General features: G+C 37.5%; 1 protein-coding gene and 1 pseudogene across 4 annotated transcripts in view; one reads left to right on the forward strand and one right to left on the reverse strand.

The window, feature by feature from the left end:
* Wdr44 (WD repeat domain 44) overlaps positions 1-23165 on the reverse strand; it is a 105923-nt gene extending 82758 nt beyond the window's left edge. For 2 of the 4 annotated variants that reach the window (XM_075957474.1, XM_075957471.1), the window contains exon 1: positions 22686-23165. In XM_075957474.1, coding sequence (XP_075813589.1) covers positions 22686-22762 — 77 coding nt within the window. In that variant the 5' untranslated portion in view covers positions 22763-23165. The remainder of the gene's footprint in view (positions 1-22685) is intronic. The other 2 variants (XM_075957472.1, XM_075957473.1) reach the window with 2 other exon arrangements.
* LOC142841932 (U4 spliceosomal RNA) lies at positions 4431-4509 on the forward strand (annotated as a pseudogene).
* Positions 23166-24736: the final 1571 nt, after the last annotated feature.

Raw genomic sequence — 24736 nt, forward strand, 5'->3', positions numbered from 1 at the left:
GGCATCTCTGTGTGTTCAAGGCCACCCTGAGCTAAATGGCACCGATCTAGTCTAAAAGAGAAACAGAGCCAAGTAGTTATGGCTCACACCTTTAATCCCAGCACTAGGAAGGTGGAGATAGGAAGGGATATGACTGGGTGGAGAGAGGAATACAAGGCGAGAGGAGACCAGAGCTCAGCCCATAAAGTCTGGGGATTGGTAGAGAGGAGATTGACCCTTTTCAGTCTGAGGATTTCATAGAGGTAGGTACTCTAGTGGCTGGCTGCCCTGCTTCTCTGATCTTTCAGCTTTCACCCCCTAATCTGACTCTGGGTTTTTATTATTAAGACCAATTAGAATTCACACTACAAATCTGGGTTTACAGTTCCAGAAGGCTAAGAGCCATCATGGCAGGAAAGCATGGCAACAAGCAACAGGCATCAGCAGGACCAAGAAGCCAGCAGTTCACACCTTAAATCTCAAGCATGAAGCAAACAGAGTAACTGCATTCAAGGCTTTTGATTTCAAAGCCTGTCCCCAGTGATGTACTTCCTCCATCAAGGCTGTACCACCTAAACCTCCCTAAACATTACCCACTGGGGACCAAATATTTAAATGCCTGAAACTATGGGGAACATCTCTCATCCAAACCACCACAAACATTCATTTCTTATCTACTTCAAATTCTTAATATTTTAGATAAATACATTGAAAATGTATTATACATTTCCAGATGAGACACAATTGGGGAAGACAGATAATATACTGGCTAGAAGGATTCAAAAATATTCAAATGGACTAGAAAAATAGATCAAATCTTAGCAGAATGAAATGTAGGAGGAATAAATACAAAGTGCATGATAAGGGATTCATGGTTTAATAAGATGCCACGTGAAACCTTACACCGGGTAAAGCTGTGACATGGCTGCCATCCTAGACTGACTTAGAACACAGGAAGAGGAGGGGACAATTTGTATGCACAGTCTCATAGATAAGAGCACACTGAAAACCATTATGTACTATCTGAGAAATAACATTTAGAAAAGAATACGGATGAAGTAAAAGAGGAGAAACCAGTCTGGTGAATGTTCTGAAACCCATGTGAAAAGATAAAAAGAAATAAGGATGATCAACCCAGAGAAGACAAAAAAAGCGATAAACAAATAAAGAAACAAACAAAAATCTGCCTTCAAATGTTTGAAGCACTGTACATCAGAACAAGGACTAAGAGCAGAAATCCCTTGAGGGAATTTTTTTTATTCTCAGTTTAATACGCGTAATTAACAACTAGAGTTTAGAACCTCTTCTGTGATAAAGTATTCAAACAGAAATTTAGTGATACGCTTGACAAGGACATCTCAGAAAGTCGGGACAGCCTACTTCTTAAAGTCGCAATCCCTCTAGACCTCAGTTTTCACACTTTGCAAATTAGGGAGTTAGATAAGCTGGGTTCCTGGTTCCTTCATTTAATCAACAAACCATTATTGGTTGTCTACCACAGGTCAGTCATTGCTAGGCAACAAGTAGAAAACAAAGATAAGAAAGACTCAGCCTTTGCCCACAGAGAAGTCATAATAGGTGAGTCAAACCTAGGAAGAAACAATTTTAATATATAACTGTAACCAAAGCACATATGATATCAAGAGGACAGAAGAGGTGCACTCAAAGTGTATGTAAAAAGATGAAGGATGTTTAAAAGGCTCACTGGAATAGCCTTTTAGCTCTCTCTATACTGGGAACTTGCAGAAGGGTAAAGAAAACAAGTGCTTTAAAACACTAAATGTAAACAAAATGCTTCAGCCGTATGCATGAAACTGGTTGATATTTGCTTGTATGTGTATGAGTGTCCATGGGTATATATTGTGGTGTTGGAGGTTGAAGCCAGAGCCTTGCACTTGCTAAACAAACAATCTACCACTAAGCTGTAACTTCAGTCCTTCTTGATAGTTATTATAGACTGTCCAAACACAGGTATGACTCAATTAACAACTAAGACACACTCTAAGAAATGTGTACTATGCAGTTTTGTTAAGTGAACATCACTTAAAACTAAAAAGGCAATGATGTCATCAGGGATGATATCTTACAGGATCACTGTACTATGTGCAGACTGTTTTTAACCAAAAATATCATTATGCATCACATGGTTGTAGTTCTTATAGGGGAATAGTTTGAAATCTAATTTTTAAATATTAATAAAATACAGAAGAGGTCTGTGTGATTTTTGTTCTAGGAATCCTAACACTTTTACCTTGGTTACTTGAAGTAACCATATCTTTCCACATGCTCTAGAGGCCTCCTTTAATTTGATATAACACATTGGAACCATTAATTTCCCCAAGTGAAAACATAAACTGAAGCTTTGATGGAATTTGATAGAATAATGAAAACAAATAATAAAGCTTTATAAATGGAGGCGTTTAATTTAGACATACTATAATAGTTAAATAATCATGCTAAAATTTATTCATTACCCGATAGGATCTCTGGGAAATCAGTTGGAGGCTGACTTTTCTTTTTGGATTTAGTTTGTAAAGTACATGCAAAGTTAGCCCTTATATATATACTAACTTTTTCATTGAAGTCCATGTTTAAACTTTTAAGCTATTGTTCTTTATTTGGTATGTACAAAACTATATTAGAATATGCAGCTTGAGCACTGGAATCTGAAAATCCAAAAATGTTTCAAAACTCAAACATTTTGAGTGTCAACAATGATGCCACAAATGGAAAATTCTGTGTCTAATTTCATGTGAAGGGTAGAAAGTGCAGGCACATAAAAACCCTATAAAATTACCTTCAAGTTTTGTGCATAGGTCATATATGACACATAAACGAATCTTGTGTTTACAGAGTCAGTTCCCATTCCAAAGATAATCCTATTATACATAGGAAAATATCTCCTAAAATGAAAATAATTGCTAAAAATTCCTAAATCTAAAATACTTTTGTTCCCATGAATTTTAAACAAGGGATATTTAACATATGCATCTAATTTTCAAGTGTAACACATAGAATAAACTCCCGTAACTCTGCATTTTACCTGGACACTTGAGTAGCAGTCCTGCCAGGATAATTATTGTATGCTCTAGTTATCTACCTACCCAATACAGGTCAAACTGGGTAAAATTCCCTGATTTTTAGTTTTTAAAAAAGTTTCATGTTAGGCATGGTGGCACAAGCCTTTAATATCAACACTTGAAAGGCAGAAGCAAGAGAATCTCTTTGAGTTCAAGGCCAACCTGGCAGAGCAAGTTCTAGGACAGCCAGGGTTACACAGAGAAACCCTGTCTTGAAACACGCCCCCCCCAAAGTTTCATCAAACATCCACACATGTGTATCCCTAACAATATATGAAGTTTTACTATTTTTGAGCTTTGTTTCTAATAATGTACTTCCCAAGGAAAAAAAGTGATGGATACTAAAAAACAAAACAAAACAACAAACTAACAACAAAATCCAGCACTACACTAAAAACCTTAGTAGTTTTTTCAGACTAAATGCCACTCCTCACAACCGTGCCTATATCCAGAGATGTTTCTTCTTCAACTAGGGTTATTATATTTAGAAACTTAAAAAATATATACAAAATGAACATGCAGCTAACTTACAACAATAAACAATGAATAAACTTTAATGTATTTATCTGAAATTAGAATTTAAGCGAGAATATATACCTTATTTAGCAATTCTACATTCTCATCATGTTAATTATGTAGTAATTATGACAGTATATGATGAAAGGACAAAGAAGGAATTGAATGGTCAATGTCAATTATAAATATTCATCTAAGTATTTAGTATTTAGTAGTATTCATTCAATGAAAGATGCTGTACACGTGTGTACTCAAAGTTCTATCAGAGTCTATTCAATATATATGCCCAAATGTAAATACTATGTACTATCTATATGGCATTATGTACAGTTAGAAAACTGCTTAATGAAGAGTAGGGAGAAAAATAAACAGCTGCATTATGCTTGCTTAGATTGTTCCTACTCCTAAAAACACTCAAGATGGCTTCTTTCTAAAAAAAAATACTATTTTTAAATAAATTATTTGTTTTTATTTTATGTGTATTGGTGTCCTGTCTGCATTCATGTCTGTGTGAGGGTGTCAGATCTTGGAGTCACAAACAGTTTTGAGCTGCCATGAGGGAATCGAACCTGGGTCTTCTGGAAGAGCAGTCAGTGCTCTTAACCTCTGAGTCATCTTTTCAGCCTTCAAGATAGCTTCTCTAACAAATTGACACAATGTCTAGATAGGTAAATTGACTTATAGCCACTATTACTCAGATATGTATATGAAACTGACTTAATTCAACATATTCAAAATGGGATCAATTCAATGCATTCAAAATAAGGTAAATGGGGTAGGTCAAATAAATATCAATAGTCAATTTTCTAGGTAAGTATCAATTATTATTATGTTGTCATTAAAAAAAAAAATCAGAGCTTTGCGCAGTGGCAGTATCGTAGCCAATGAGGTTTATCCGAGGCGCAATTATTGCTAATTGAAAAAAAAAAATCAGGCCTGGTGGTGGTGGTGCATGCCTTCAATCCCAGCACTTGGGAGGCAGAGGCAGGTAGATCTGTATAAGTTCGAGGCCAGTCTGATCTACAGAGCAAGTTCCAGGACAGGCTCCAAAGCTACACAGAAAAGGCCTATCCCGGAAAGAGAAAAAAAAAAAACAGTTATAACATACGAAAAGTCATTTTGGGGGCACTATTCTTGCTTTATAAAAAGTGTATGGGTAACATTTCAGACACATTATTCTATATCAATCATAAACTGGTGAGCCATCTGCAATACAAAACAGATTTTGTTTCTTGATGCTTTCAACTAATAATCCTCCTATAACTTGAAGTACTTAGCTCCTTGATTTGAATAGCAATCAATACAAGTGTGTATTAACTCATATAGGTATATTAACCCAAAAAGCTGCTTTTCTCAGTACACCGAGAAACCCTCATTTTGAAAGCAGCTGTTGACAAGATCATAATAGCAATTTAACTCTTTTTTTCCCCAGAGCTTCAGTGAGAGGTTTCTTTAGAGAGTCAAGAAGTCTCCAAATTTTTGGCTTCTCTAAGCCACAGTGGAAGCAAAACGGTCTTTGGCCACAGCAGGGTTTCCGACTGTGAGAGCATACATAAGTTTATTTTGTATGACACTGTGAAACAGTGCTATCATGTACAAAGTTCAAGCTCAAAACCCACGCAATCAAGTAACAAAAAAATCATCACAAAAACAATCACATGCTGTCCTAAGTAGGTTTACAATTTTCTGTTGCGCTGCATTCATAGCTGTACTGACTGGGCTGCATGTGGCCTGTGTAGTTACATACCTCTGCTTATAGGCAATTATTGTTGGGTCATCTTTTCCCATTTTAAGATCAGATCTTTATTGTTCATGCCTTATCAGGACTTAAAATCATGGGCAAGAGCTTAAAAACTACTTTTTATAATGAACATTAAGTATTTATAGTTTAAAAGAGCCAGAACATATGTTCTGCCATCTTCTTAGTTTCCCACCCCCTTAGCTGCAGACATTCTGCTTTGCGGGGCTGTTATTTCTCTTCCCCTTACCTGAAGGTTATCTGAAAACAAACAATCTCTAAGTCTTTGGCAAACGGGGAGGAATCAGTAAAGAGACTAATCCTACATTTGCCACCTGCTTCATATTCAATTAAAAAACAAGAAACTCAAAGGCTACCTCCTACCCTCCTACAGTACAAAAACAAAACCCAAGAGCAATCTCATCCTTAACATTGCCAATTCTAAATTCCCCATTATACTTATGAAAATATATTAAAACAACTAGCCGAAAACCGGGAATACGGCTTAGTGGTAGAGGACCCACCCAGCCCAGGGAAAGTCCTGGACTCAAATCTCAGCATTGCAAACCAACCAACCAATGAATACCACCACCATCATTACCACCACCACTACCAACAACAACAAACAAAAATCAAATGAAAAGAAAAGCAACACCAACCCAGAAAAATCAAAAACCCAATAGGACTACACACTGAAAAATCTAACAAGGCATTTCTTTTTGTTCAAAGAAATCTATTTCAGTCTTGAGGGGGAAAATGGATGGCTGGTTCTTAAGTACCTAGTCAGGTTGCAAAATCCTGTCAGAGTCCTGAAGAGGTAAAGGGGGCAATGACACAGAAGGAAAGTGTCTAGTGTGAGTCAGCTGGAATAAAGCTGGTTGCTCGGGCAACATTTCTTATAGGAAGGTGACGACAAAGGGCTGTTCAACAGGAACCACCTTGTAGCTGCATTTTGCCCTTTATTCTCTTCTGCTTTTGCCAAACGGAAAATGTAAAAGTAAGACTAGGTAAAGCAGCATAACAAGCAACTGAAACAAGCAGAGCAAAAGTCAACTTACTTCTACAAAGAAAGTGCTGGGATCCTAAAGATCCTGAGGTGAACAGGACGTGAGAAGAGATAAGGCCTTTGTCAGGCTCTAAAGTAAGAAGCTAGCTTAAGGGTTCTGATTTCTAAAGCCAGAAAGCTGAAACAGTAAAATCTGATAGCAAACAAAGAGCAACACTAAAATGTTAAGTCTAAACAGGAACTTGGAAAGCTTCTGGTGCTCTGAAAACGAATATGATGATTTATTTTTTGCCTAAGAGGCCAGGCAGGACAAAAGAGGAAGAAGTTAGAACTAAGTAGATAAATAAGCACAAATAAAACAGCCAATCCTAAGCTGAATAGAAAAAAAAACTATCTTGAAAACATACATACAGTAACATTATACAGACTGAGCACATCATACTCAGAAGAGAGAAAGAGAGAGAGAGAGAAAGAGGGAGAGAGAGGCAGGTGACAACTAATAAAAAAATATATTAATTTAAAATACAGGAAGAAGGGGTATATGGGAGAGCTTGAAGGGAGAAAAGGAGAGGGGGAAATTATACTGATATAATCTCAGAAATAAAAAAAAATTAGTGGGGGGAGGGAAATGGGAGGATGTGGAAAATTTTTAATAAAAAATAAAGTAATTTTTTGTAATATACAAAAAAATCATCTCAGTTAATTTTTAATTTTTCTCTTTCTATAATAAAATATCTTGACAAAAGGAAAAAAACAATTTAAAAACATTCAAATTTATAGAACAAGATACTTTCTTGCTTTCCGCTTTGTCTAAGTGAAGTTTTAAATTTTTCATTTATAATATTGTATATTGGCATTGAAATAAACAATAATCATTCTTAGTTATATTCTTGTAGAACATGTTACTTGATTCTATGCTAATGAGAAAGTCTTTCATAGAAATTGGGAATTCAAAAAACACCTCCAACTTAGTAATAATACAAAAACTAAAGAAATGGCATCTAAGAAAAAATGAAATGCGAACCATGACCATACCCATATGGTCTCAGAGTCTTATTTTAACTTTGCTAGTATTAAAAGGGACATCAACAAAACCTATAAAATCTAGGGATGACAGGCTAAAATAGGTGCTATACAATCATAATCCACTCTTACTTTCCTAAAGAAAAGCATGTGTGTGGAATGATATGTATTGCAGTAGTACGTGGATTTGAGTGGGCAGAGGCCAGAGCAGAACATCCGGTGTCTTCCTTTATCACTTTCCTCCTTATTGTCTTTAGACAGGAACTCTCACTGAACCAGAAGCTTACTATTTCAACTAGGCTAGGTGACCAGTAATTTCTCTACACCCACCCATCTCTCTGTCCTTCAATGCTGGAATTATAGGCATGCATAGCCATGTCTGGCTTTTTATGTGGCTGCTGGGGATTCAAACTCAGTTACCCAGTAAGCCATCTCCTTGGGCCCAGAAATGTCATGGCTTAACTCAGAAGTAGGAAATAATTATTACTGAGATTTCCCTGAATACAAAATAACAAAAATCTGATAATATAGCTAAAATAATCAAATAATAAGTATTAACTGAATCCTAAAGGTTTAATTTACTAGTTTTACTATTATTTGGCAATTTAAACTTTTTATTTTATTTTGATAGTATAATTTAATTATACAATCTCTCTGTTTATTTAAAGTTTTAAATACTATATATTCCTTGAGCCAGGGCACATATAAAAATAACTAATAGAATTTTATCAATGATATTAATGGAAAGAGATGGTGAGGCAATTTGACACAATGTCTAAATGTTTTTGAAAGGTGGTTTTGTGGTGATTTTAATGAAATCAAAGGGAACTGTGAAAACTACATCTGTTCATTATAAGGTAAACTATAAGCTTAAAGTAGATCTTTAAAAAGCTATATTTTGTGTAAAACAGCCTGAAAATCCAACAAATATTTATATAGTACAGTTCTATGCCATACCTCTAAAAGAAAAACGTATTAATATATTTATTGACAACAGAAAACAAACTATATTCTTGTATAAATTTGCAACCACTCAACAAACATTAGGGTAATGTGGTACTATCACAATGTCAGATTTTCAAAGTAGGTTAGAATAAAAATGAGATCTACTAATGGTTTAAAGTAATTTCTAATATATCTGAGATAGAGAGTGATTGAGTGTACACCTGCCTAGAGAAATCAAGACCTAATATAAGCACACCAGGTTCTTTTTAAGAAGTAAGCAAACAAGCAATATTTCAGATGCTTTATTAAGTTAATATGTTAATATGATTTTATACCATACAAAGCATTCAGTGGGGTTCTAGCCTTGCTAAGTCCCAGTAACTTCTAAGTAAAAAGTAGGACTCTAAAGCACCGCACCTGTCACAAGCTCCTATTTTTAAAAACTATTCTAGGGATCCGTGAGATGGCTCATTGGGGAAAGGTTCTTGCTGCCAAGCTGGATGACCTGAGACTGAGGAGAGAACTGGCTTCCAGAAGCTGTCCTCTGACCTGTGCACCTGCGCCATGGGGCATGCCCACACTGACACCCCCTCCCACAGAATAAATATATGTTTAAAAAACTATTGATAGCGATCTTATTTTCCAGACTGTTGGTTCTTCCTGAGTCCATTAGTCATTACCAAAGATGAGAAGAGAAACAAAATTCAATCCAAATCTTTTTTTTCCCCTATTGTTACTGAGGGTTTAACCTAGAGTCTTTCACATGCTGGGCAAATACCTACTTCTTGCTTTTTATGTTTAAAACCAGGTATCACAAAGCTTTCTAGAGTGGCTTTGATCTCTCTCTAGTTTTAACAGGCCTCGAACTTGCAATTCCCCTGCTCTCTAAATAGTTCAAATTATAGGACAGGCATCATCAAACCTAGTCCTTTGGTTTATTTAATTAAAGAAAATCTGTTATAAAATCTGTTATATGCCAATAAAGGGCTTGACAAGGAAAGGAAGTTGTAAATTAACCAGTGAATTAAGATCATGGTGTAGCTGATAGCTTTTCATTATGTATGTTCTCTCTCATATGACAAATAAAAACTATATTTCAGTAAGAATTCAATTATATTTTTATGAATTCAATTTCTGTTCTATATGTTTAAATTTCTATGCCTATATTCTTTTATAAAATATAATCAACAGTCAATATTCTAGAAAATGCTTAAACTACCCACACTTACTTACATAAAATATTCCATAGGTCCTTTATTATTCATTATAAAGAAGACTATTCAATCTTATTTGTTTATTTAATCATTTTTGTTCATGTGCCTTTTCTAGTTAGAAGTCAGAAATGTATTTTTCCATTTAGCTAACAGCCAACTGAGGGCTGATTAGGAGAAAAATGTTAAAGACTACCACATATATTCAGTGTGACTATTAGAAAACACATCTGAAGGGAAAAGGAGAAAAACATACTGTTTCCAGTTAGTGGCTTGTGGCCAAAAAAATGAATCAGAGTTACAAAAAAATCACAACACAGTTCTGTGCCTGACTAAACAACTGACAACAAACTATAAAACAATTACAGAAAAAACTATGTAGAGGGACTTTGATGAGGCACTGGCAACTCAAGTCAGTGGCTCAGACTCTGAGTGAGCTCTCCTCTGGGAACAAAGAATAGATTCTTTGAAAGGTAGTGAGCAAGGTCTGGGATTAGTTTTCAATAACAAAGTCACTTTTGGACTTGACTCTTGGCCAATAATTTAATTAATGCATAAGAAGAAAATGAAAATGCTATTTATCTTGTTTTTAACACTATACAGATACAAATGGTAGGATTATCTTTGTTATTCTAACAAATCACATGCAAAACACAGCAAAATGCTCATTCTTCAGAAAAAGTACAGAGAAGCCTAGAATTCTCATTTTTTTACATTTCTCACTGTGTGTGTATGTGTGTGCTCACATGTCACAGTACACACTTGGAGGTCAGAAAACAACTTGCAAGAGTTGGTTTTCTCCTGGTACTGTGGGGACCCAGGGATCAAATTCATGTGTCAGCCTTGGCAGCTGAGCCATCCTGCTAGCCTGGACTTAGACTTTTAAATTCTCTATTACTCAGTTTCCCTCTAATGAAACCTAATAGTGAAGTGCCAGCCCTTGGTGACCCTTTAGCATACTGATCTGTCAATACTTGTCCTGCTCACTTCACAAAAACTGTCCCATCTCACAGAATCACAAGATGGTCAGAAGTGACTATGTACATAAAAGACCTCTGAAAGTGAAGAGCCAACACACTGTGCCATTTATCATTCTTTGTATGTAACAACATGTAGAATTATCTATCATTTCTTTCTTATTTTGAACACATTCACATGGAAAGACAAGGTTGCTAACAAGGAACTGATAAGTGCAGGATAACCGTCAACATCTAAGACTCCACTGTAATCATTTAGTATTTACTAAGAAGATATCTTCAGGTTACAAAGATTCCATAAATGCAAACCACTGTCCTCGTCTCAGCCCTCTCCCTTACCTGGTTCCTCTTATGAAAACTAGTGTGTGGATGTGGGCTTGAAAGGGTGGGATTTAACAGAGCTAGGAAATTCAAAGTAGAAGAGAAGTAGAACATTAGAGAACATGCTTACAACCCAATTCTAGTCCCACTTAAACATTCTTCTACATATCAACCATGCTAAATAAATAAACAATAAATAGATAAATAAATAAATAAAGCAAAGGTTAAAATAAAAGTCAACAGTCAAGAGCTATGACTGGGACATAATGGAGACAGAAAAATTCACATGAAGGAAAAAAACAAGAAAATGACTAATCTCAGGCAAATTTAACTCCTTAAGCCAATCTGATAAAGACCAAATAACAACTATAAAATATTAACAAATCTATTTGCTCTTATTCATCAAGGTACTGACCTTTATACAGATATCTAAATCATTCGGCTCACCCGTTTCACTAACCCAATAACTAACTCCCAGCAGAGACATCAACCAATCCCATTTACCAGTGTATAAATTATATCCAATTTAACCAAGTTTTCCCTTGCTTCTTCCCAAAGTCCCCTACCCTTTACATTTCAGCCATTACTATCCTTTTTCAGTTGTAAGCGACAAGGAGATATATCAGTAAATCTTAAAACAGTAATGATATTGGCTAATCTAATTAGGAGAAAGTTGGAAAGGAGGTGTGGATACCAACTACCATTTTAGTTTGACGAGGGTAGATAAGCATATCTTTCAAATGAGACTTTTAAAAGGGTGCCCAGAATGTTCACAGCACTGTTGATAAACAAAAAGGTGATGGCTTCAGTCCCATAATTTTATTAAAAACTTTCAGGGACCAACTTAAAGGAAGACTATGGAACTAAGCTCATCTGCAACTACTCTTAGCAATTCAAGAAGGAATCAACTAATCCTCTTCTTTAACCTACTTAATGACCAAAATGCCTGCTTTGAACAATGTATATTTGAACATAGAACATCTATTGGTTCTCTGAAAGTTTAATCTGTGGTTTAGAAGAATATTTAGGTTTCAATGAGTCTTGTACTAGAAGAGCTTAACAAATGGGGAAAAATATTATTCACTGTCAAAAACCCTCAAAAATAAAGCTAAGAATGATGTACCCAGCACTTAGGAGGTGAAGGTAGGAAGGTCAGGTGTTCAGGATTGTCTTTGGGGATATGTAGTGAGTTCTGGGCTAGCCAGGGAGCCATGGGAAAAAAAAACAAGAAATTTTTTAAAATATTATTCTTTAACCCTAGGATTTCAAAAAGTAAGTCCCCTTTCTTTTACAAATGTAAAGATCGGGGGGTTCCTTAGCAAAAAGTAAATTTTTCTGTGCCTAAGTCTATTTGTGAAGCTAAAGTTTTCTTAGGCAACATTATCAGAATTCAAGAACAGTTTTGCATATCTAAGTATTTAAAAGAAACCACACAAATCATGATTTAAAAAAATCAGGAGTATTTAGTAATCTCACAACCAAAAGAATAAACTAACAAGTTGTACTACAACTATCTTCTAACTTGGAAAGTTAGAATGTACTCCCAACTATCACTGACAAAAATGATAAGAATACAAATTGGAAAAAAAAAAACAAGAGTTGGAGAAATCACATATTTGAATACAGAACAATGAAATTAGACCACATCTCTTATCAATTACAAAACTCAACTGAAAACGGGATAAAGATTGAAACATAAAACTAGAAACTGCCATTACTAGAACACAGGATAAAAAAAATATTTTAAGGTACAGAGGCACAAACAGTGAGTATTCTAGGTAGAAATCCAAAAGCACAGTAGAAAAACGCATTTTATTAAACTAAAAGGCTTCGGCACAGCAAAGGTTAGAATCTAAAAAGAACTCAAATAAAAATAACAACAAAAGCCGGGCGGTGGTGGCGCACGCCTTTAATCCCAGCACTTGGGAGGCAGAAGCAGGTGGAGCTCTGTGAGTTCGAGACCAGCCTGGTCTACAGAGCTAGTTCCAGGACAGGCTCCAAAGCCAGAGAAACCCTGTCTCCAAAAACCAAAAAAAAAAAAAAAAAAAAAAAAAAAAAACAGCAAAATAAAATTCTAAGTAATTAAATAAAGAAGGGACATTAGACCTAAATAGAAAATTCTCAAAAGAATAGATACAAATGACCAACTGGTAAATGAAAATATACTGTATAGCACTAATTGTCATGGAAATGCAAGTAAGAACAAGAACGTATCACCTCACTCTAATAAAAATGGCTAATTACAAAAATGATAAATGATAACAAATGCTAGTATGGTTGTGGAGAGATGGGAATCCTCGCATGTAACTGATGGGAATGCAAATTAGTACAGCTATCACTGGAAAATAGCACGTGATCTCCTTAAAAGTTAAAAACAGAACTATTATATGATCAAGTGGTGTAGTCTTATTATTGTTTATATAGCCAAAGCAAGAGAAATAAATTCACCAAAAAAATGTGTCTGCACTCCCAAGTTTACTATTCACAATAGTCAAGGGTCTATTAGCTCATGAGGGGATAAAGAAACATGGTACATATACACAACAGAATAATATTCAGTTCTAACAAATTATTAAACTGTGTCATTTATGACAGCTTTGGTAGAAATGGATGTCATTTTGTTAAGTTAAATAAGCCAGATACAAAAGACAAGTATTTCATTAGCTCATTCATGTAGGATCCATGTAAGAAAATCTCATAGATGGAATAGAATCATGGTTACCAGATGTTAGAGAAACAAGAAGGCAAGAATGTGTCAAGACTGATAAACAGGTACTGTGTTAGTTAGAAGCAAGAAATGTTTTTTCACTATAAAGAAATTAATAAATGAAGAGAAACACTACAAAATATATACATATATGAAAATATCATATTAAGCCACAGACATATGTATTTTTTTTTTACTTATCAGGTTTTGATTTTGTTTGTTTGTTTTAGTTTTTCAAGACAGGATTTCAGTTCTGCCTGTGTAACAGTTCTGCCTGTCCTAGAACTCACTTTGTAGACCAGGCTGGCCTCAAACTCACAGAGATCTGCCTGCCTCTGCCTCCCTGAGCAAGCGCTGGGATTAAAGGCGTGTGCCACCACACCCAGCTCATATCAGTTTTTAAAAAGCAAAATTTTGCCAGGTGGTGGTAGTGCACGCCTTTAATCCCAGCACTTGCTCAGGGAGGCAGAGGCAGACAGATCTCTGTGAGTTCGAGGCCAGCCTGGTCTACAGAGTGAGCTCCAGGATAGGCTTCAAAGCTACAGAGAAACCCTGTCTCAAAAAAAAAAAAACCAAAAAATTCCTTTAATCTTAAAAGAAGTGGATTATGTCATTATGTATACAGATGACACCTATATTGGTATAGTCATGGACAGAGTAACCACCTAGAATTCATCCAGGCCTACAGAAGAGCTGTACATATTCAAATAATTTTATTACACCTTGCAGTATTAACAACTAGTACGAGAACCATACATTAACAAAAACAACTTGAATTTTCTAAATGTTCCTTATATTTCAGCATGGTAAACAAGTATTTTAAAGCTATTTTAGTTACATAAATTGTGACATTTACAGAAGACAAAATTTATTAAATGAATGGGAAAAATTTAAAGAGCCATACAATTATCAAGTTGTTTCCTTTTTTGCTTATTCAAAGGTGGCAAAAGAAAGATAATATTTTCTCAAATTAGAATAAATTAATCTGAAGGCTAACCATTCTTCCTATAGCCTATGAAAATCATTTTTTTAAAGCCAGATTATTTACTTGGTGAGCCAAGGTGCTTTTACTCAAGGGGCTTCAGCTATTTAGTGATGTTAATATATTTCAAACCCTACTGGCAAATGTATTTTCTGAATGGTCCCCTTTGGGCTTGGAATCCACTCTCACTGATACTACAACAGGATAAGGATGGATGGTAGTTATGCAAAGCATTTAGTCTTCAATACAATGGCTAACAATGAAACAAAAAATAATACAAGGAATATGGGTTTTTTGCTGTTATTAATCCTATATGTTTAAACTGTTTGCATGTTTGGAGACAAAGAGTTTAGCAAACTGGGGAGCAACTAACCCTGATGGAATGGCAAACTGTAAACTGTTAGACAGCTGCAGCTAGTAATAAAACGCTGAGACCTGAAGCACATTTGCACAGCCTAATTACATGGCAAGTCCCAGTATCTGAGAAAAGGCAAAACAGCTAGAATAACTGATAGACTGGTTGCTATAGTAACTGAGATAAATTTGTATACTGACTAGGGGGGAAAACACTGAGGTTGCTATAAGATATGAAGTCCATATTATGTTTTAGTTGCTTTTCCTTCAATATTGAATCATGGGATCTGACTAATATAAAGATGGTTCAATTGGAAATAAGAGAATAGACAGAATTTCACTTTGAAGATCAAGCAAGAAAGCAACCAATTAAGGATTTAGCTGTTTAGCTGAAAAAAAATCTCAAATCAGGAGGGGGAAAACTGGTGAAAGGAAGATCATGGAAAATAAATTAGATATTTGTGAATAGAATAAAGAAACAAGTTATCAATTCAAGTAAAATATCAGTATGGCACCATAAATGGGCACAAATTTTATTATTTTAAACAATGCTTAACCTATGTATTAATCTTTAACAGAAAGGGGTACTTAATTTGCACTGCATATGTATATCCCTATGACAAAAATGACCTTGAGAATTATATATCATATCTCAGTTACTAGGCCACAGGAGGTAGCTCATAATCTGATCCCTTAGGGTGCTTAGGGCGACATTCACCTCTTCCATCTCCAGCACCACAATTTCCATGATCTCAAACTACTAGTCCTTCTAATGTTACCTCCACTATACTCCCACAAAGTAGCTACTAAAATTGCAGCAGGAATATGAGGAGGGAACAAACACCTCCTTGGCTGTAAATTTATCAGATTTTATCAAAGTTATAACAAGGAAGCTGGGTGGTGGTGGCGCACACCTTTAATCCCAGCACTTGGGAGGCAGAGGCAGGCGGATCTCTGTGTGTTCGAGGCCAGCCTAAACTACAAGAGTTAGTCCTAGGACAGGCTCCAAAACTACAGAGAAACCTTGTCTCAAAAAACCAAAAAAAGTTACAACAATGAACTGAATAAAATATATTGACTTTTGTGCCAGTTACATATCCCAAATCAAAAATTTTCTGCCGTGTAAGATTACCAATGAGGGGCTGAGGAAAAGACTCAGTCCATAAAGTACTTGCCATGCAAGCACAAAGACCCGAGTTCAGATCCCCAGAACCCTTGTAAGACAGGCACGGAAGCTGAAGAGATGGCTTGGTGGTTAAGTGTATTTGAAGAGGACCTGCGTTTGGTTCCCATCACTGACATGGCAGCTTACAACCATTGGAAATTCCAGTTTCAGAGGATCTGATACCTTTTTCTGCCCTCCACAGACACCAGACACACATGCAGTACATACTCATATATGTAGGAAAAATATCTATACACATAAAATAAATCATTAAAAAGACAAGTATGGTGATATGCAACTATAATCCTAGCAGTAGGGAACAAGATAACTGACTGGGGCTTTGTGAACAACTAGTCTTGCCTAATAACAGAGCTCCAGTGAGCAGCTCTGTAAAGGGTGACTGAGGAAGACACCTGACATTAACCACTAGCCTCCATAAGCACATGAACCCACAAGAGCATGCTTGTTTTCACACACATGGATTCTTTTAAACACTACCAATGGGGCTGGACTTGCTGGTATGCAACATTAATCTCAGTTCTGAGGAGGCAGAGGCAAGAGAATTTCTGTGTTCAAGTTAGCCTGGTCTGCACAGTGAGTTTCAGAACAGTTATGGCTGCATAGTGAGACCTTATCTCAAAACAAAACAACAACAACAACAAAAGATTAAAAATGGAAATTAAGGAAAAAGACCATCAGTGAACTTATCCTATAACTTCTTGTATATTATTTTGTTTTAGTTTTGGCTTTTTGAAACAGGGTCTTAGTATACGGCCTAAACTGATCTTGAACTCATGATTCTCCTGTCTCCATTTCCTCAAGCACTAATATTACAAGTATACACCATGTCTTATTTTTAACGTTCTTAGGAAATCATGTTCTATGTCTTATTTAATGAAATAAGTAATCACAAGATAATAAAGTTTTCAACTTACATGAATTTGTACAGATTCAAATTGAGTCTGCAAACTGCCATATTGCTACCAACTGTCCTACCTCCATGAGTCACCAATTGACAGTTGGAGGTCACTAAATTTAGAAGCTAAATTTACTAATTAATATGTAGAAGGATGTTCCCCACTTCAATATGTTACATAGGTATGGTAAAACTGCACCAATAAATCTACAGAGCCAACAGTAATCAGTATATCTGTAACTGAATGCCAACTCAGGAATAGCTAGCCATTTTTGTTCCTGTTTTAAGAAAGGCTCTTGTGTAGCCAAGGTTGGCCTGAAACTCATCATACAACTGAAAATGAATATGAACTCCTGATCCTCAATGCCCCTATCTCTCAAGTGCTCAGATTAGAAACACGTTATTATGCCTAGCTCAAAGAGCCATTTACAAGATTTTTTCCTAAACTTATAACACACTAATATTTTGTAAAAAAAAAATGTGTGCTGAAGTAGGTGTAGTGGAACAGGCCTGCAATTCCAGGACTGGGAATGCTGAGACAGGAGGATCAAGGGTTTGAGGCCAAACAAGGCTATATAATAACACTGCCAATACATACACACACCACTACCACCACCAAACAAAAGCAAATGTGAATTTTCAGTTCAGGGTGAAATGCCTCTGGTGCCAAAGTGAAATAAGAAAACTGAGTTTTCAACATAGAAAGCCATCCAATTTGGGGTGTTTTCAGATCTAATCATTCTGTTGGGTTTATCTCTATGTGTATATGTATGGTATTTGAGCACATGTGTATGGGTTTGTGTACATACAAAGCCCAGCAGGTATTTTCCTCTACTGCTCTCTAACTTTTTTGACATGAGGTCTCTCACTGAACCCTAAGGTCACAATTTCGGCTAGGCTGGCCAGCCAACAAGCTCCTAGGATCCACCTGCTTCGGCCCCCAATACTAGGGTTATGGCAGGTGCAGCCATGTGGGACTTGGTACTCAAACACAGAGCTTCCTGTTTGCATAGCCTAGTGTTCTTACAGACAGCCCTCTCTCTTGCCCTTTTTGTTTACTTTTATTATTATTTTTTTAGATAGGGTCTTTTTTTTTATTTTTCGAGACAGGGTTTCTCCGTAGCTTTTTGGTTCCTGTCCTGGAACTAGCTCTTGTAGACCAGGCTGACCTTGAACTCACAGAGAGCTGCCTGCCTCTGCCTCCCACGTGCTGGGATTAAAGGCCGGCTAGATAGGGTCTTGATACGAAGTCCTGGCATTCACTATGCAGACCATGCTGGTCTCAACCTTGACAAGATCCTCCTGCTACTCAGCCTCCTGAGTGCTGGGATTGCAGACGTGAATGGGTTATTATGCTCAACTCTTCCTAACAATTCTTCCAGACACCTGAACCTCTGTTCCCACGATTCAGTTCCTAATTTACCACTACTCCAACCTAAACATGGTAAATTGCAGGTAACATTAACAAAACCACTAGAAATGAAACAAAACTACATTGCCACTGTTCGTAGATAAGCTATTCAATCATTGGTTTTCATTCTGACTTAAAGGAAATTAGTGAGCCATAATTAGAATCCTAGAACGATGTCTTTTGAAAAGGAAAGCCTAAAAAATCATGTTAAATAGAAGTAGATCACCTTAGTGGCCTGACTCAATAGGGTATGTGCCAAAAATCTTAGCATAGCTACCTGCTCTTACTCTCTCCATGCAAACGTGGCAGCATCAAAAGGCCTGGATTTTAGTTTGAACTACGATGTGTCACTTCCTTCTTTACGTCTAGGTTTCACTTTCAGTTAAATGTGAAGTCTGAGCCAAATTATGTCTAATTAATTCCTATTCTTAAAATGCATGATTCTAGCCTTTTTTTTATTTTTCAAGACAGAGTTTTTCTGTAGTTTTGGAGCCTGTCCTGTAACTAGCTCTTATTGGCCAGGCTGGTCTCAAACTCACAGAGATCCACCTGCCTCTGCCTCCCCAGTGCTGGGATTAAAGGCGTGCACCACCACGCGGCCTATCCCTCTTCTAAGACTTTGAGACCTATGAAGTCTAAGGAGTTTGCCTATCACTAAAAAATAATGTTGAAAATATTACATTTATTTTTATAATGTTCTCCATTGTAGCCTTTAGAATATATAGGTATAATTTACAGTTGTAAGATGCATCCATCTCATATATAATTTATGCAGTAAATAATTTCAAATTTATGGATTTAGAACCACATATCAAAGCCATCAATGTTTGTTTAAATAAAACATTATAAAAATATGTAAGCCAGGCCTAGTGGAATTACTGGCCAGTAAATCTGGTTATTCAGGAAGCTGAAGCAGGACAGAATGCTCAAGGCCTGCCTGGGCAACCTGGCAGGATATACATTAAAATACAAATAAAACAAAACAAAATAGTCTGGTAATACAAATGAGTGATAGAGTATATCTAGCATGTATCAGACCCTAGATTCAATCGCCAATACAACAAAAAGCAACTCAACAACGTGTATGTGTGTGATATACATACACACAATACATACGGATATACAGATTTCGCCAAGAGAATAAGTTTATCAGTAAAAGCACACAGTACTGATTTTTAATACAATGACAGACATTTAAATTTCAAAGAGTTCTTAAAATGTAATTTCAATTTAAAGTTGAGGAAATAAGATGGCTCACAGTGTTGGGCTCTTTTCTACTATACCACAGTTCCTCCTGCCTTTCCTGCTGTGTTAAGCAGCAGAACAGAAAGAATGTCACATTATGAAACTGATCTGGGATGAAGTTCTGTTATTAATTCACTGTGGCATCATGGGTAAACCACTTTCTTTCTCTGGGCTTTAGTTTTCCTAACATTTTGTAAGGGTTAAAACAACTGCCATTTTTAGGTATAACATACTACAACATTAGAAAAGTCCTACGTAATAAAACAAAAATGTAAATTCTTGAAAGAGAAGGTGGGAATTTGCAGCAAAAAGAACTGAAAAGTTGGGGCTGATGGCTTTAAATAGATTTATCAATTCAGTTTAGAAGGTTGGTAACAAAGCATTTTCCTCTTGTATCAATTGGGGGAAGATCCCTTCTTTACACGGTGCAGAACAGCTATGATGCATCAGAAAAAACACTGGGCTAGTGTTGGATGAGATGGTTTCAAAGGCCAGCTCTGTTGCTTGCAAGTTGCTTCTCCTAGAACAATGTATTTAAGTTCTCTAAGATCTCAAATGTAAAAATGGAGAGAGTACTAGTCACAGAAACCATTACAAATGGGGTACACATTATAAAATGGGTAAGAGCAGATCTGCCACTGCTGAAACATAACTGTAGTGGACTCAAACTGGGCTGCTTATTAATTTTTTCAAGATATAGATTAACAAATAGGTAAGAAATTTAAAAAATAAATCAGTATTAGGGAACAGACTGTGTATTTGGATTCTTCTGATTAACAAATTATTAGATGTCTCTCAAGTGTCAACTCAGTTTAGTGCAATTTGATGAAATGCTGTGTGTTCGCAAACATACAAACATCAAGAAGCATTTCTTTAAGTGGCCAAATTTACTCAATTAGCCTCTTAGAGCTTGTATGGTGTGCCACTTCAGTTCATGTCAAGGAACAGAAGACATTTCTTAGGATTGACTAGCTCGTGATGCCACCTGTTTTCAGAAATCAAGATTTCTCACTGAGTTTTTAAAGCTGTTAGCTGCCAAGCTCTGTCTGCGCACAGTACCTTACAAGTCTGCCACAGGATAGAGGAAAATATCCACAAAGCCACCCCTTTTCTGCCCTCTCTATATTGCTAACTGTTCTCAGGTCCAATTTTCCAGATAAATCTATTCTTTTTCCAATTCTCCCACTAATAAAGTAGAAAAAAAAAGGACATGTAATAACCCAAACAAATCCTGTCATTTTCCATGAAGCTCTCAACATGCTCAGTTTGGGGGTGAGCTAGAGTTAAATTTAGGAAGCTGGGTCCCAAAGGACTTGAAAAAGAAACAAACTTTTCACCTACTATCGAAGTATAAAGTTCCTGAGAAGCCATATGATCCCAGGGGGAAGAAGTGACTATCAATTCTATCATAATGACTCACTGGATTCAGATAAGAGAAACAGCCTAAGTTTGTATCCTTCCCCTCAAAGTAAGCACTGGATAATACTAACAGTCTAATGTCAAAAAAAGAAGAATATACTTTTGAACATTTTCTGTGTCAGGTATTGAACTTAACAGTTTACAGAGGTTCTGAAATAACTGTCCTTTCCAGACTAAACTTCTTTTATTCTGTGAGGAAGAACAATATCCACAAGGCTCTAAATTGCTAACACAGTCAAAACTGATTATTCCCCCACATAAAAAGAAAAACAAAAATGCATAAATGCTTACTAAGTGATTATTCTTTCATTTAGCCTGAACTGACAGTTACTGACAGTTCATTACTTTGAAGAGAAAAGCACACACAGACTTTATTTCGGAAGAACCCATTATGTTTGAAAATCTAAATGCATTTTCTGCCCTGTTCGACCCAGTTATGAATTTGAATCAGATACTGAACTTCAAGGAGATTCAGTGTTATCTCATGGCAGATCATTATCATTCTAAACTCTCACAAAAGTGACAGACAGCTTCCTGGAAACACACATTAGTAATCTACCAACATCCATTTCTTTCTGATTGCCTTGCTGTAACTTTTGGGGTATGTATTGTATATAATACATAGCAGGCTTTTAAAGGGACTTCTAAAATGTACAGATAACTTATTTCTATCCAAAGTTCTTGCACGGCGTAAAGAGAGTTCAACTCCAAGAATCAGACACATTTTTACCAATTTTCACGATCTTATAGTCTGAGACTCTATTTCACTGCTTCTACTTGCAGGCATGTCAAGAGAAGAGTTTGGGAGAGCATGTCAAACTATTTTAACTCTAAACAGTGGAGGAGTAAAATAAGTTCCAAATCCTGGTCAGAAAAGCTTTCCATGGTGAACTTCCTACTCGGAGCTACCCGGATTAATCACCAGTAAAACATCTTGCAAAATTAGAGAAAGGGTCCAAAGCGGGGTTGTCCTTCCCAGGACCAGATTAGTCAGCACTTGTTTGTGCCTCGGCACTGGGCTGTGTACATTTGTGCCTGGCTGCCGGCTCAGACCACATCACGCTCTCCGATGGGAAGGACCTCGTCTACAGTTTCCTCTGGCGCACGCACAGTAAAGTGCTATTTCAATAAAACACAGTTGATGCCCAACGCGTCGGCTGCAAGACTTCCTTAAGTAAATACCTGCTTACTCCCCGCTTCTTTTTTTATGCAAAAGAAAAGGTGAGTGGCAACTAGGGCAGCGTTACAGCCCCTTCGGAAACGAATAGATAAACTAGAGGTTAAAAAAAAAAGAGAGAGAGTAGGGGAAGTTCAGTTTCTGCCGCTACCGCTCCTTTTGGTACCCAGGGCCAAAGCAGATGTTAGAAAGGTACGCTTTGAACACCGCAAATAGAAATCGTTGCCTCTCAGGCACAAATGCCATCCACTCAATGGCCGGTCAAGACAAGAAAGGGGTTCCGAAGGAGTCCCCGCGCTGTTCACTAGGGAAAAGGGTGGAGCAGGATTCCCTGTCCCTCTTCCAACTCATCCTGCCCTAAGGAGTCCCAGGTTTGGGTTCTGAGGTGTCCAAGTGAGACTAAGAGGAACAGCGGTGACGGACACAGCGGGGTTGGGGAGAGGAGTGAAGGGAGGCACGGGAAAAGAAGAGACCGGGATGTCCGAGTTCTGGGCCCGGGCTTCGGGTACTTACCCTACAGGATAGCCGCCCCCCAGGTGCACATCTTCAGGGGCATCATAGAATTCTTCGGTGTCGCTTTCCGACGCCATTTATAGGACACACCCGCGGGTGAGGGGGCCGGCTCCGCCTGGAGGAAGGGTGATTCTCAGCGTCTCCTCTTCGTCAGTTAGTGTGTGGAGAGGTGGGTCCCGGGCGACGCTGAGGAGGGCACAGATGACGTGGAGTGAGAAGTCGGTTAGGGACAGGGGACCACCCTCAGTTGCCGGGCTAAGGGAGATGACCTGTAAAGCGAATGCCTGAGGTGGCTGCAGTGGGTCTGGGACTGTTGTCGGCGTCCCGGGCGCTAGGTGTATGAAGAGCGCTAGAGAAGAGGCTGTGGCTCTTCTCAGTCCGGGAGAGAGGCAGCGGGCGTGCCGGCGACAACAGCTCCAATTTCTCCCGCAGCGGCAATTACAGCTGCTGGGAAAGCTACTAGCCCGCAAAATACCGACGCGCACCTACCCTCGCGAGATTTCGGGTCGGGCCGGTAAAGCGTGGGCGGGGCGGAGAGGTGGCGGGGGGGGGGTGGGCGGTCCCAGAGAGGCAATGTTCTGATTACTAATGCGGGAGAAGCCTGTCAAAATGGCGCAAGCGCGTTAGGGGTCTTTGGTAGAGGCCGGAAGTAGAGGGAGGGAGGTGGCTACTCTTCGGAGGGGTGGAGTCTAGGACCTGCGCAGGAGCAGCCTGGTGCCAAAAGTCTGAGGCACGCCCGAGTTAGGTGGGCTGTCGCTTAGCGTTTTACTCACTAATTCTACGAAGTGCAGTTCGGAAAAGAGGGATGATTATGAGTCTCTTCCATTTTTCGTGAGAGAACGGTGTGGGCATTTGGGTTTGTATTTTACTTTGTCCTCCTAGGCAGTTTGAAATACCCCACCATAGATAGGATTTTGGCAGCTTCACCGTCTCTAGTTTATAGGAACAGAAATGTCTTATTCGCTTACTATGAGATCTCTAGTTGAGATCTACATATGATCCAGATGGCGAAAGGGTAAAGTCCATAAGAAAGAGATAGCTGTGAGTGTCCCATTTCCGAAGAGTAATTAATGGTGCGTTTATTGCTGGAGCCGGACTAGAATAAAGCCTCTAATTACTTCTCAACATTTATCCGACGTCGCCGCCCACAATGTGAGAGACATTCTATACTGCCCAAGATGTGTGTCAGTCAAATAATATATTTGTGTGTGTGATATGTGTGCATGTATATGCACACACACGGTTATGAGAAAAGACGATGTCATTGCAAGGATAAGACAGTAACTTAATTCTGGTCCGATTTTCAGTTGCCCAATGTCCAGAGACCGAAACAGAAAGATACTTTTTAAAAGACTGAGATGTTCTTTCTAAAACAAAGGGTCATTCATTACCCATTAAAGTGATAATATTGACTTTCAGTGTTTTCATGAGGCACATTTATTTCTTCCACTGACGTCATGATAGGCTCTGGGAGTTGTTTGTGCTGCCCCAACCGTTAATCAAGATGGCAGCATAAAAGCTTGGACTGGAACCAGGGACAGAGCCTCAGAGAGATTGGAAATAGGGTTCTAAAGGTATTGTGAAGCATCCAACCCCACGCAAGGTCTAGTGTGCTCTGGGGAATTTCTATAATTTATTTTTGTATTTTTTCAAGACAGTTTCTCTGTGTAGCCTTGGCTGTCACGGAACTCACTCTGTAGACCAGGCTAGCCACAAACTTGGAGATCCACCTGCCTCTGCTTTCTGAATGCTGGAATTAAAGACATGCACCACCACCAATTTCTATAAATTTAAATGCTATAAACTCTAGATTGTGTAACATCCCAAAGGATATAGGAAAAACACAACATAATCAAATATGTTAATATTTTGCAGCAGAACATATGATAGTTTATATGAGTAAACAAAAAATAGTGTATAGCCTCATTCAGTTCAGATAACTACTGCCAAATAAATTGAGATAGACAATTTGATTGTCAAATAAGTTCCTTAAAACAAAAATTGTGTACTGTAGTTAGATTATTTTACCCCCTCCTCGTTTTAACCCTTCC

Source organism: Microtus pennsylvanicus, chromosome X (assembly GCF_037038515.1).
Source record: "Microtus pennsylvanicus isolate mMicPen1 chromosome X, mMicPen1.hap1, whole genome shotgun sequence".
In the NCBI taxonomy this organism is placed as follows: Eukaryota; Metazoa; Chordata; class Mammalia; order Rodentia; family Cricetidae; genus Microtus; species Microtus pennsylvanicus.